Source organism: Lissotriton helveticus, chromosome 1_1 (assembly GCF_964261635.1).
Source record: "Lissotriton helveticus chromosome 1_1, aLisHel1.1, whole genome shotgun sequence".
Lineage (NCBI taxonomy): Eukaryota > Metazoa > Chordata > Amphibia > Caudata > Salamandridae > Lissotriton > Lissotriton helveticus.
The window spans coordinates 33791161-33806039 of NC_136057.1; the positions used below are offsets into that span (position 1 = coordinate 33791161).

At 43.7% G+C, this 14879-nt stretch overlaps 1 protein-coding gene across 1 annotated transcript; it reads right to left on the reverse strand.

Annotated features, from left to right (window-relative positions):
• Positions 1-5157: 5157 nt before the first annotated feature.
• On the reverse strand, positions 5158-6105 carry LOC144757610 (olfactory receptor 11A1-like). Its single transcript, XM_078646389.1, has one exon. The coding sequence runs from the start codon at positions 6103-6105 to the stop codon at positions 5158-5160; it is 948 nt and encodes a 315-aa protein (XP_078502515.1).
• Between the last annotated feature and the right edge of the window lie 8774 nt (positions 6106-14879).

The window sequence follows — 14879 nt, forward strand, 5'->3', positions numbered from 1 at the left end:
GACTGGGGCGTGCCGAAACAACTAGCGTGCTAACTTACATCCAGTGATGGCCAAACGGAAATGGTCACCGGCGTGCAGGTGAACCAAGAAGAACCTAGCTTGGCGTCTCAAAAATAATGCCAGCGGATCGCATTAAATGTGGAAGAGTAAAGTGTCATGAACGCCAAGGAAGATGTATCGTTCAGTGAGATTGAGGGACAGTGGCGGATACAGGGTGGCACAGGATCGTGTTTGTACATAACGGAAACTACCAAGTATGGTCAATAAGAAGAAAACATAGCTATGTTATGAATAAAACACAATTGATGCATAACGCATAGCGGTGGTGTGAGCATATTAGCAAGCAAAATATGAAAATTGCAAATGGCAATTGGTTCCGGGTTAGAAACACATGCGAATCTGAAATTAAATGGCATGGAAATACGAAAAATAGCATCCATTCTTCAAAAAAGGGCTGAAAAGGAGGATTACAATTGATGCTGAAATGGTAAAGCTTGATGAAAAAGACAAGTAACAGTGAGAGTCTGTAGTAGAGCAGGTCTACTATTAATTCGAAAGGATATGCACATACATGTGATGAGAAAAAAAGCATAAAAATCAATAACTACAAGTAGAAGAAACAGACACAATGAAAGCCTTCAAAGTGCATACATTGCTTAAAAGAAGGGGATGGAGGGAAGACATGATATACAACTTACTCCTCAACACGGAGAACATAAGGAGTAGGCTGAGGTATTCAAGTGTCAAGGAAATATTGGAGCTCATGGTCAATGTTTTGGCCATATTTGACAGTGTGTAAGCGCATGATCCAGGTCGCCTCAAGGCGCCTGAGTTTGAGTTCACGATTGCCTCCCCTCACATTGGGTTTGGCAATCTCAATTCCATAGAAATCAAATCTTTTGTGTGTGCCCTGGCTAGGCCATGTAGCCATATGTAGTGCCATGGGGTAGCGGGGATCTTGTTGATGCATTGCTCTTGCGTGTTCGCTAATGCGATCTTTCAGCGGCCTAATGGTACTGCCCACGTATTGGCTGTGGCATGTGAATTCCAAAACGTATACCACGAATTTCGTGTTACAGTTGATGTTGACATTTATCTAGAATTTTTGTTTGTTGTGGCTAGTGAATGATTTGACACTGTTCCTAGCCCATTTGCACACTCCACAACAACCACATTTGTGGAACCCCTTGGTGTGTGCAGTTAGCCTGGTTGCGGTGTTGGTGGTTGTTGGTACTGTGGGGCTAAGTCTGGTATGTAGAGTTTTTCCCCGTCTGTAGGTGATGAGAGGTCTGGGGCTGATATTAGGACACAGAGTGTTACCCGTAAGTAGGATGTTCCAATGTTTGTTGATGCCTTTTCTCACTACTGGACTGAGCTCATTATCGTCGATAATATGTCTAGTTTGGGGAGTATTCGAAATTGGTTGAGTTTTAGGTTGTAATGTGCTTTTCCGGTCATCAGTGCTGATACGTTTGACAGCTTTGTTGATCACTCTCTGGTTGTAGCCACGTTTGTGAAACCTGTCTTTCATGTCAGTGACACATTTGTTGAAATCTGTGTTGTCACTGCAGTTTCTACATGCTCTGACTAATTCCCCTTATGCAATTGTGTCAATTTGGTGTTTAGGATGAGAACTGTCCGCCCGTAGTATGGCGTTACATGATGTCTCTTTGCGAAAGAGCTCGCTCTGAAGGGATTGTTGGTAACATACAGTTCCAGGTCAAGAAAGGTGATCTTGTGTGTACCGTAGTTGCACTACACTTAGGTGTAGTTTACTACTTTTAGGTATTCACAATGCTAAACTTAGACCAAAAGTCTAACTTTACTAGTATTCTATAAAGTAAACTTAGACCAAAAGTCTAACTTTACTACTTTACGGTATTCACAAAGGTAAACTTAGACCAAAAGTCAGATTTTAATAGTAGTAACTTATCTCTTTGAATACTGAAAACTAGTAAAGTTAGATTTTTGGTTTAAGTTTACCTTCGTGAAACAGGCCCTAGGAGTCTGGGAAGATTTGCGTTTTGTAATACAAAATGCTGATCAGAGCCCATGTGGTGGTCTGGCCAGCATTTCACATGCCTTACTGAAGTGACTCGCATTGGAAAGGTATGACTGGCACTTCATAGTCATTGAAATACGGTATCCATTTGGTTTAATGTGACTGTAATAGTTGGAGGATTTTTTAAAAATAGAAATGATGTAAAATGCACACACATTTGAAATAAAATTTACAATTTTCTTGCCTACGCTCTTCAGATTCTCTTTCCAGTCCAATGGAATGAAAACTGAGCCTCTTTGTGAGAAGAGCTGGTCCTCATCAAAACTTTGAAAGTCTGAGGACTCAGAAGCCGGGAATGACATACGTGAAGGTGGAAGAGGCTCACACCATCTAAATTTATGAAAATGTGAAGCTTAAACTTCCAAATCTCTAAACCAATAAATTACCTGTGGAGGGTGATTGGTGCGGTCCTTGAGACCGATACCCTCATCCTAAAATCAAATCTACCCAGATGTCCCCATCCTGATGGATGTATGACGTTACAACACATACATTCACAACGCATACCATTACAACGAAACTTTGACAACGCATGCCATTACAACGCATGCAATTACAACGCATGCTATTACAACGCAGCTGCTATTACAACGAATGCCATTACAACGTATGGGTAACTATTTGTTTTTGTTTTAATTAATGGGAATGTAATAGTAGTGTAAGTGTTGGATAGTGTAGGGGTTAAAATTGCTATTCTAACTCCAGCGGGGCGTAATAGTCGGGTAAGTGTTGGATGGTCTAGGGGTTAAAATGTTATTAAATACTTACCAACACTTACTTTGTAATGGCATGCGTTGTAATAGCAGCTGCGTTGTAATGGCATGCGTTGTAATGGCATGCGTTGTAATGGATCCTGCGTTGTAAAAGTTTTGTTGCAATGGTAGTGCGTTGTTTTAGTTGCGTTGTAATGGCTGTTTCCCATCCTGATGTGAGACAGTGTAAAGGGTGCATTTATGGTAAATGCAGTTCACTTTGAATGCTTACTTTATTTTTTGCTAAAGTGTTTCACCAAGGTTGGTGCAGGTCAGTGATTTGAATCTCTAGACATGTGTTTCTGGATATTATCCTTCATTCAAAGCATTCAAAGTGAACTACATTTACCATAATGCTAAGGGTTGAACTGGCTGGGAGGTGAGGCAGTGTGCTCCCATCCCCCTGTTCTTTGAAAAGGCTGCTTTGAGCCATTGAGCTGACAAGCTTTTGGAGATGCACCTGTGTGCAAGAGACAGGTACTGAGACCTGAGAGGATTGTGGCAGCTTTCTCAGCAACCCCAGATGAATTTCATTTTTTTATTTCTATTGATGGAGAATAATATCCAGAAACACATGTCTAGAAATTCACAGCACTAACCTGCACCAACCTTGGCGAAACACTGTAGTAAAAAATAAAGTAAGATGCAACGTGACCTACATTCACCATAATGCTAAGGGGTGAACTGGCTGAGAGGTAAAGCAGTGTGCTCCCACACCATTTTGCCATCCCTAAATGAGGTTGGTGGATCTGCAGTTTTGTGGCCAGAGTACTAGAATGTGTTTGCATCAGACGACCCTGGCCATCTAACTCTGAATCAGGCCCTTCGTATTTTACTCAGTGATCCTAATGGACCTATCGGCGATCTTCGATCCGGTCAATCATGCTGTTCTGTTTGACCGCATGCAGGTTCTGGGGATCGAGGGCTCTGCCCTTACCCAACTACAATATTTTCTCATCAATTCTCATCAATAGGCAACAAATGGTAACAATGGGAGAGTTTAAGTCAAGACCATACTCTCCTCCATGTGGAGTCCCACAGGGCTCATCATTGAGCCCCCCAACATTTAACCTTACGTGACCCCACTAGCCATGCTTATAAAATCCTTTGGCCTATCCCTAGCATCATATGCAGATGACACCCAAATTGTGGTGTCACTTGCTAAGAATGAGGCCAACTCCGGCGGCCTCCAGAAACTGCATGAATGTGGTTAGCAAATGAATGGATGGAAACTGTTTGAAACTTAATTTATCTAAACCTGATGTGATACTATTTGGAAACAATCCGTCCTTCTGGTCCCCATCATGGTGGCCTTCCCGAATACGCCCACTCCCTATCCCTGTGCCAACTGTCAAGAATCTGGGGATTCCGATAGACTGCAAGTTGAAACTCAAAGAGCAAGTCAATAAGTTCATGCTGACCTCTTTCTACTACTTAAGACTGGTTACAAAAATAGAAAAACGTTACCTTTGGAGGGTCTGAAAATGGTGGTCATCTCACTGGTACTGATAAGACTCGACTATTATAACAGTCTCTACTCAAATCTCTCAACTAGCACACTGAAGAAACTTCAGACTCTGCGAAGTTCTGTGGCACACTTTTTGTTAAAGATAACTAAGATCCAGTCAGCAAAAGAAACTGCACTGGCTACTGGTCAGGCAACATATCACCTTTAAAGCTCTCTGTAGGGCCCTTCATGGGCATGGCCCCCTTTATTTAAAAAACAAGCTGAGATGGTTCAATTCCAACAGGACACTTTACTCTGGCTTCAACAAAACCTTGGGAGACCTGCTTTCCAGAGGACCACAAGTGGTGGCAGGAGCTTCTTCAGGTCCACAGTTCTATTGTGGAATAGTATGCAAATAGAACTTAAAACAGCCCCATCTCCTGTTTCGTTCAGGAAAGTCCTTAAGAACCTGGCCTTTTAATCAGAAAAAGAAGACTAAAATCAACCTTCATTTGGTCAACTAGTGCCAAGACGCCTCCAGACATTTATTTGTGCTTAATAAATCATCTCATTCATTCATCCAGGGAACTCCTTTGTACAGCGGTAGTTCCTGTACCATTTGTGGGTTGAAAACCATGATCTTGTGAGGCCTAGAGCCTTCACAAAGCAGTGGTTTCTGCAACACATTGGGAGGCTCATGTAGTGGTGCATGGGGCCTTTATACTTCAATAAAGTCACAGTTCAGGGCCAAAGGGTTGAAAAAGATGGCTACAGGGGTCTTCCAAATCTATAGCACTTTCAATACCGAAACATAAGACATATTACAATCACACCAACTACGTGTTAGTAGCATCATGTTTATTTTACACTAATGGTTAAAACCAACATTCTTCAGATCACTCTCTAACTAAAAGCTTTTTGAAGGCTTTCCTGAATTGCCTGTTCCTCAGCGTGTACACAATAGGGTTGAAGACTGGCGTACCAACAGTGTAGAGGAGCGACAGAGCTTTGTTGAGATTGAGGAAGTGGTCTGCCGTTGGCACCATGTACACTAGAATGAGGATCCCAAAGTAGGTGATGACCACTATCAAGTGAGAGCTGCATGTCGAGAAGGCCGTGCGCCTACCTGAGGTGGATGGGATCCTCAGGATGGCTGTAATAATGTGCACGTAAGAAACAATGACCAGAAGACATGGAAGTGACAAGACCATAATAGCGAACACAAAGGCTTCCATCCTGATTCGATTGGTGTCTGAGCAGGCGGCTTTTATGAGTGGAAGAAGATCACAAAAGAAGTGATCAATTTTTCCAGTATGGGGAAACCTCAATTGACACATCAAAAAAACAGTGATTGCAGAGCCCATCAAACCTGCCGCCCAAGTCACTGAAGCCATCTCAAAGCAAACATGCCAGTCCATGATTCTTTTGTAGTGCAAGGGGCGGCATATGGCTACGTATCTGTCGTACGCCATCGCCGAAATGAGGAAGCACTCTGTGGTGGTCAACCAACAAAAGACGAAGAACTGTAAGAGGCATCCATCGAAGGGAATGGTGAGAGCCTGTGTCGATAAGCCTCCAAGGATGGTGGGTACAATGCAACTGGTGTACCAAACTTCCAAGCAGGATAAGTTAGCTAGGAAGAAGTACATGGGGGAGTGGAGGTTCCCGCTGACTGAAACTGTGCCTATGATCAAAGCATTGCTGGTGATGGTCAACATGTATATCGTGAGGAAGATAAGGAAGAGTAAGGGCTCGATCCATGGAAGGACCTGAAATCCAATGAGAAGGAATTGTGTGTAGGTGGTGGCATTATCCAAACATTCTAGCTTTATGAGACCGGTCATCTGAAAAGAGATGGTATGGAAACATATTATTGTTGACCAAAAAAGTGATGACTAAGATATCAATGAACATAAGAATAGGTAATATTTACCAAGTCTCTTCAAACATTCATTAACCAGAGGGCTTCATTTGCATATAGTCTTAAGTGCGAAGATTGTGTTTTTGAATAAGTTAACTCATCCCAGTCTCAGAGCATATGACTTGGTTACACCCCAGAAATGGAGAGACATTTGGGGAGGATTAACGAAGGCTCTTTCTTCAAAGGTTCTGCTGCATTAGTCATTAAAAGCCCAAAATATTATATTCTTTTGTTTATTAAAGGGGGGCCTCTCCATCTCTTCCACAGTTCTGAAAGTCCCTGAAGACCTGGCTATTCCACATGGGTATCACGTGGGTTGATTTAAATGCACTCGAGACAGCAGTTGGTTTTAAGTACGGTTTTCACTTAGGCACTCAGAAAGCTTGGGTGTGTATTTGGACGCAGATGAATGAGTTCTTTAATTATTTCATTTTTAAATATGCTTTGCTACCACAGTTGTTTCCTTCTGGGGGGGCTCACAGGGGTTCAGCGTTTGGGTATGGTCTCTCTGACACTGAACATGTTACCTCGACATGTAAACTACATTACAAGATGCCGTTTTATTTTATTTTATTCTTTTTATTTAACTTTCACAATCAATAAAATGGGAGCACACAGGGTGGTTTGGTTGTTGAATAATTGGCTGCATTATAGCTAAGGTCAAATCACATTTGTGGAGAGGTGTAGTAAGTTATTCTAATGGAGATGAGTCCGGGATGGGGACTTGTTACTGATATGCTATTTATTTATTTACTTTGCAGTTACCCCTGAAGAAGAGCAGTCATTGCCCGAAATGCATTGGATTTTATAAATGATGTTGCACTAAGAGGTATGGTGAATCCCCATGTGAAAAGACTGTGTAGGCATCTGTTGAACCTATTGATGAAATATTTGTAATGTAGATGCTGGATCAAAATGGATTACCAATAATAAGATGAAATAAAAGGAAATAATAATTAAAAGAACTGTTGTAGCTCAATTTGTTCGTGAACTCACTTCATGCTGCGCATCCTGGGTTGGAACCTGATGAGGCGCCACTTATTTTGAATGACCTTCCAGGGCCTGGATACCATCACGGGTGACAAGTAGTGCTCTACAAATCTACTGATAGATTGATTGATTGCTTCAGCATCAGTCAAAAGGTAAATCTTAGATTTGGTGGATCATGCCAGAATGGACCCAAGATGCAGTACCTCTGCGTAGCACAACTGCAGAGGGAGTAGCTAGGGCACTCCAAGGGAAGAACATTAACAAACTTTATTTCCTCGTGTATGAGAGTGATGTGGGAGACAACTGGTGTGACCTGTCTTTTCTCTATGGCATACCACCCAATGGGGTGATGCAAAGGTTCAACTAGACTCTTAAGAGTATGATGGGAAGTAGAAAATGAGGCCCATATTTATTAAAGTTTTGCATTGACCTAGTGCCACGCAAGGGGGCATAAGGGCAACACAAGACCTAAATGAGATATATCAGGCCACACAAGGTCTCCTTGCATGGCCCTGCATTTTCACCCCGAGTGGGCTGGGGATGCTCAGACGTGAGTCCCAGGCTCTCCACACCACTGGAGTCAAGCTAGCCAGGCTGATGAAGGCTGATAGTCAGTAACTGGTCCTTGGATGCTTGATTCCGGTCTGGGAAAGACATGGCTTGGTAGTTCGGACTGGACTGTTCCCATGAGGCACAGGGTCAGAGCTGATTTGCATATAGCCAGTGTCTAACCCAGGGTGGTGTGGAGTGCAAAAGAACGATGGATTTAGGCCCAGATCCTTGTACTGGGGTGAATGTATGACATTGTTCTACATTCTGTCCATCAAAAAAAAGAAATGAACACCCACGCTCCCCCATGGACAGTATGACACCTACCCAGATTTGCCAATACTAGTAGACCTAGGAATGCCTCAGAATGGTACATTTTCCCACCAGAGGTGCAACAAGGAGAAACATCTATATTTCTCTACGCTGTTTCCTCTTTCTAAGTGTGCTGCTGTTGCAGGGATTTTATGCAGGAACAGAACTATGCTTCGGACCATAGAACATCAGTAGATAGGTACTGAGTCACCATACCACCTCTATCGATGAGCTCTACTCCTACTAGCTATAGTGCCTCACTTACCCTCCTAACCTTTCCAGAGAAACAGGTGAGTTGCCACCCTAGAACACAACACTCTCACCACTTTCAGGGATTGAGGTAACAGGACACACCCTTTCGCTCTCTCACTCATACTTGTCCACAATAAGATCAACAAGAGACACAAAGGAAGTTTATAATATTTATTTAAACTATCGTGCTTTAAGATCTAGTATTTGAGCCACAATTAGAAAATGAATTCAAACTAGAAATATCATTGACTTGGCTATTAGGCCAAATATATTAAAAGGCCCTGTCATGTTATAAGATTGATTAGCCAAACCTCCGCCCCTCCTACTGAATCTAAATAATTTATTTAGAAGATCTCTGGGATTAGTGGCAGACCCTGTACCTTAGCAGACATAGGTGTATGTTCTACATCACATCTGATGCAGCACTCTTGCCTCAGGACCTTCCGTCAATATGTGTTTTTTTTCGAACTCCTGTCTTCAGTTATATGACAAGACGTGTTCAGAAACAACAGCTGCATTCTCTTGTTATGTCTCAGTGCCAGTGTATGACCAGAGAGAATAACAAGGGACATTGTTATTTGACTTTGTCTAATGTGTTCAGACTAAATCCCAGGAAAAGAACAAAACACAAAATCATGTGCAGGTTTCTGTGTGAAAACACAACGCAGCACAACAACTAGCGTGCTATGTAGTAATGTGTGCAAAATAAAAGCGGCCTACGATGAGCACAGCCAGGCCAGCATAAGAAAAATGACAATAGGCCACGCAAGAAACACACAACACGGTATCAGGTGGTGCCTGTGCAGGTAAGAGAGGTGGGGCAGGTGGTGGGGAGTCGACATGCGACAACGAGGGAAACTTAAATAATTTAATTTTCCCTCGTTGTTGTCTGTCGAAACTCAAATTATTAAAGTTTTCCTCGTCCTTGTCTGTCGACTCCCCCCATACTCTCCCCCACTGCTTTTATCAGCATGGGCCACACCTGCACTGCATTCTGCATCACACGTGAAAGAGGGAAATACAGCTAAGGTGCGCCTTCATGCACAAAAAAAGGTCCCTAGCAACATGACACCAGGGTGCCTGCGTTGGTGCTATGCAGCCAAAATGATGCTTGCGCTAGGAAAGGACAGGAATGTGCCATATAATGATACCTTGTCACGCACCCTAGCAAGGTGGCTTGCTCCTTTGCATGGCATGAATTGTTGATAAATTTGGGTCTGAGTTGTGACCGGATGTACCACCCTAGATTTTTTGCTTTTGGACAACCCTTTTTTTTGGATCTCTCTATGATTGAATCTCACTATCTGAGAATCACTCCCTCGAAGGTATGGTCAAATTATCCAGGGTGCTAATTGCCAGTACCCATCTTTTAAAATAAGTTCTGCTGCTGCACGGCTGGTGTAAAAGGCTTTGCCTAATTACGATTATGTGTGCACATGTATAAGAATATATGTCCGTGTCCACGATGAGAGAGTGGGACTACTATATAACTCAGCCAGGTAACTGCGCACAGGTCACAGTATGGACCAGTATTACGTTCACTATGGTCTGTTCAGGCCTTATGATTTAATTGGGCACCATGAGGCTATATTGTTTCACTGCAAGCCTGTCATGCTTTACTGTGTTCACACTGTAGGTGAAAGCTAAACCAAAATAATAATTTCACATTGGCTTGGCATGGAGAGAAGTTTTCAGAGATTAAACAAAAAGTACAAATATAATATTAATATGACCATATTTGCACTTCATGTACTTTGGGTTTTGGCCCGATTTCTCTGTGTCAGCCCTAATTAGATTGAAGTCTTGAAGTATACTGTATGCCAAGATAACAACTCAATGCATAGATCAAAACCTCCAACACCCAATAGGCCCACTAGCAGGGGAGTAATCCTGCTTCTAACCATTGAGCGTGGCTCAATGGTTAGAGCGGCAGACCCTGATGCAGAGCTCTGGCCCGGGACTAGGGTTCAATTCCCGCCTCGGCGGGTCTCGGGCTCAATTTCCTCGGACCTGATAATTCTCGCCTCGGTGCCTATTCTAATCATGGGTCCCACTCTGTGACTCTGGGCAATAGCTTGCTTAATCTCCACAACGGCCCCAGCAGCGCTGGGATGCCTGGCTTCACCTTGGGGGTGCCCAGGAGTGGGCATTTCACAGGAAAGCCAGGAAGGGTTCCACAGCGGTATGAATACAGCGCTACGAGACCTCAGGGTAGAAGGCGCTATATAAACACAAACACATTTACATTTAAATACAAACACATTTACAAGGTGGAAATAGAATCTGCCCTAGGTTAATTGCATTCACACTGAGTGACAATCCTGGATGTTAGCATCCAGGAATAACAAAAGGAAGCAGCCAGACCACTGGCACCATTCACACGAGAGGATTTATTTCGGCGTTTTGGAGGGAATCTACTAGGCTGCTGTGTCAGGGATGGTGCTGAGAGAGATGTGACCATGGCGGCTTTAGGTCGCCATCTGGATAGGTCCTACAATGATGTACAGGATATGTATGATAGTGGTGGAGCGATGATGTGTCATATTTGGATTGTCTTTTAAGAGCGTAGGGAGAGCCCTACGCTACCTGTCGCACAACTATGGGCAGAAGGCCTCAATATTATTCACAAGTCAAAAAATTTCTCCTGTCGCGGATCGGGCATAGAGGAGAATTTTGGGCGGCGTGGAGTAACACTGTGATACACTTTTTGGCGAAGCGAGGTGAATACACGAGTACGTGCTTTACTGTCTCGAAGAAGCGTAGTATACTTTTGACGAATGACACATGAAGATACAGGTGTTCTTGTGGGTGTATTTTTTGTGCTTTACTTAGCTGATACATACTGGATAATTTTTGGAGGTGCATTTGAAGAGACAGGTCTTTTTGCAGTATTTCGTTTATGCTCAGCTTAGTTGATACACACGGATATATGTGATTTTGATACAAAGAACGTTAGATCCGAACTGGAATCTACATCATTTTCACAAAGAAATTGAGTACTATAGCAAATTGGTTGTTACATTTAACCCCTGACGAAGGGTTCTATTTAGAACCCGAAATGCATTGGGTATCTTTTTAGTTTTTCGTAATTTTATTGGTTTTTCAATTGAATGTAATGTAATGAGTGAACAAGAAACTCATGAACTGAATATACAATTGTATTCAGCGAAATTAACACTAAGGATATTCATAGACTTTGTAAATATACGATTGATCATGTTTCATTGTGTTTGAATAAATCGGAGTCCGAGAAATGGAATATGTATATTTGAATTTCTGATAAATGAAATCTTTTGACTTGTGAATAATATTGAGGCCTTCTGCCCATAGTTGTGCGACAGGTAGCGTAGGGCTCTCCCTACGCTCTTAAAAGATTATTTAGACATTGGAGGGCCTTAGGCACAGGTCCCCTCACTTGTCAGCACACTGAGTCTACACATAGAGTAGAACAGTTTGGTTCAAATTAGAATAAAATGAGGTTTGCAGGTTCACTATATCATTCACTCATATTTGGATTGGGCAGAGGGGCCTACTTTCCTAAACTATGCACCCCAACTTCAAACCACCTACACTGGGAAGATGCGTTAAAAAGCACTGGAATCTGCAGGACCCAAGGACAGAAGACCCCATTGTGGAAGAATCCCTGGATTTGTATTTAAGTGTATTCTTTGGACATGTACCTCCAGGACCAGTGGCACTGGCCTCCGGACTGCTTCTTGGGGACTTGCTAGGGACACTGGAGAAGAGGGTACCCCCTGCAATTTCTATGGACTGATCCTGAGGGAATAATAACCCATAAAGAGGGAACCATTGATTCCTTCTGGACATCAGGCTCGCTAGAAGTGGTCAGGGACCATGAGCCCTGAGGAGTACAATCAGGGAGGAAAATCTGACCAGTGCCTCAAACCCGGTCAGAGGAGCGGGTACTGAATTATATGCAATCATGTATGTAGCGTGGAGACCTTCAAGGGTGACTTTACGCGCTTTAATAAATCCTGATTGAGTGATTGGTTTTGATCTTACAATACTACATGTACTGCCTGTTGTGACACTCTGACAAAACTTATAGTATGACTTTTATAAACTACACCCACTATATTATGCTAGATGGGGAGGGTTTGTGGTTCCACAGCTTGTTATTGTGGGCCTCTAGCGCAGGGGATGCAGAGCACATTTAGAAGATTACCAAATGTATGAGACCTATCTTTATTATGTGCCCCCCTGTTGGCTAAAGGGCCCTTTAGAGGGTGTCACCATAGGCATTTCTGTCATGCTATTCTGTACAGATTCAAAAATGCGTGCATAGTAGTTACTCGCATGGTACTTGTTCCTGTTTATAAGAAAATGTGCTGACTGGACAGCAATTTATCAAGTGTTCTTTATTAGTTTCCTAACTGCTATGTCATCTCACATGAGTAAGCTTTGGACTGCTCTGCCTTGCTACCCTGGGAGTCTAATGCTAAAAAGGGGTACTTGGTTTACGGTTAAAGGATCTGCCATTTAGGAGCACAGGACACTAGCGGCAAAAGACTTCAATCGTGGGGGCGTGGCTTGACCGCCAGCAATGATGGCGGCGTAACATCGGAGCTCCGGACCGAACCTCCTCTCAACGCCAAAATTTAGCAGCAGTGCGGAGGTTTTCTTTCAATAGACAGTTTATTCGCGGACCGGAACATGAGGTGAGCTGCGTGCCCTCTTGTTTCCCGGTCCCGCGCTGTTTCTTCGGTGTTGTTTGGCGCTTCCAGTTATTGCGCAACCACCCGCCATTTTACCCGCTGGTCGCGTTCTCCTCACGGCGGCCGGCAGAAGAACCTTAAATATGTTTAAACGGAATCTGCTGTTATAAATATGGACATTTCCGGAGGGTGAGCCTTCACAAAGTTTTATGATGGATTTTGGTCGTTTCTCTTCCCCCTTGACTTTGTGACCTGTTAATAGCGGCTGTGTCCGCCATTTTGTGGAGTTTCTTTCTCTCACCGCCTCATAGCTCGCCCTGCCTGTCAGCTGGGCCTACACATCAAGCGCACTACGGAGCTTCTACTCCTCTGGGCTTTTCCTCATGCATTCAGCTTAACCAACGCATATTCCCCACGCCTGTGGTTGTCATCCCTATGCCGGCTGCGACTCCTTGAAGGCGGCCGGCTCGTGGGACCCACGAGGTGTCTACAGCAAGTGTGGTTGCTACAACTTTCAAGGAGGACAACTGTTTCGCTTGCCATAGATGTGGGCTTTTCTCACCATGTGTCCTTTTCCACAGGAGGCTGTTTCCTACACTTTTAACCATGGTTGTGCACTGAATATGCTCCCTATTGTAATGCTCCTCCTGTAACCTGCTTCACATCTCAACATTCTCCTCTTTGGATTATTTACGGTCTATTCTCCATTCATCTGTGCTCTCTCTCCTCCCTGCTGGCCTTGTTTTTTGACCTACCACCGTCAATCTTGCTATGTATGAAATCGTCCTTCATGGCCACCACTGGGTTTCCTAGCACACTTCCGTTATTCTGCTTTACTTCTACATGACTGTGCTTGTTCTTGCATCACATTTCCTTTATTTGGTCTTGAGGTGATTCCAGCTTGTATCTGGCACTCAGTATTATTTTTCCTGTTCGCTCGTCGTTGACTTCTCCCCTTCTCTCAATTAACACTTTGACCCTTTCATGGAGGAGCCCTGTGGTTTTCTACTGGCCGCCACTGCTCAGTTGCCTGTTGGCTCAGACTCAGACTCTCCTCTTCAGGACTTGGAGAACAACATGGCTTCAAAATCAGCTCTCCCTCGTGGAGCCATCCCGAAAGCGCGTAACAGGGGCAAGTTGGCGTCTACCATAGCTTCCTCTAAGCGTCTGAAGAAGGATCCACCATCACCAGAGAGCAACTCCTCATCCTCTTCCATGGATCTCATCTTGGAGGAACTTCGTGCATTCAAGCCCTTTATGGAAGCCACCACTAAGAGCATGCAGGCTATGCAGGAAAAATGCTCATCTCTGGAAACACGTGTCCAGACGTTGGAACTTTCCACAGACTCCTTGCAATCCTCTTGTTCCCATATCCCGTCGATGGAGGCGGAGATACTTATACTTAAATGCCAGACGGAGGATTTGGAAAATAGGAATCGTAGGAACAATCTACGCCTATATGGTCTTCCAGAGTTTACAGATGGGTTAAACCCTACCGTCTTCTTTCAATCCTTTCTTGCCAAGATCTTAGATGCCCCGGCCTTAACGTCTATTAACATCCAAAGGGCTCATCGCCTTGGACCGAAGGTTGCTAGTAAGCCTAGAGGTGTCATTATGTTATTCCTGCAATATACTGACCTCCTGCAGGTCCTCTCAGCTGCCAAACTCAAGAGGCAAATCATGTGGGAAGGTCATCGCCTCTATCTTTCACAAGATGTCTCCAAGGCTACTGCAGATCGACGGAAGACGTTTTTTGACATGAGACCTCAACTCAGGGCCCTGAATGCTAGATACAGACTTCTACATCCTTGTCTCTTCAAAGTCACATATAAGGACAAAACAACCACATATGAGGATCCTGCAGCCCTGCAAGCGTTCCTCCGACGGCATCGCCCAGAAGTTATGGATGTATCCAAGC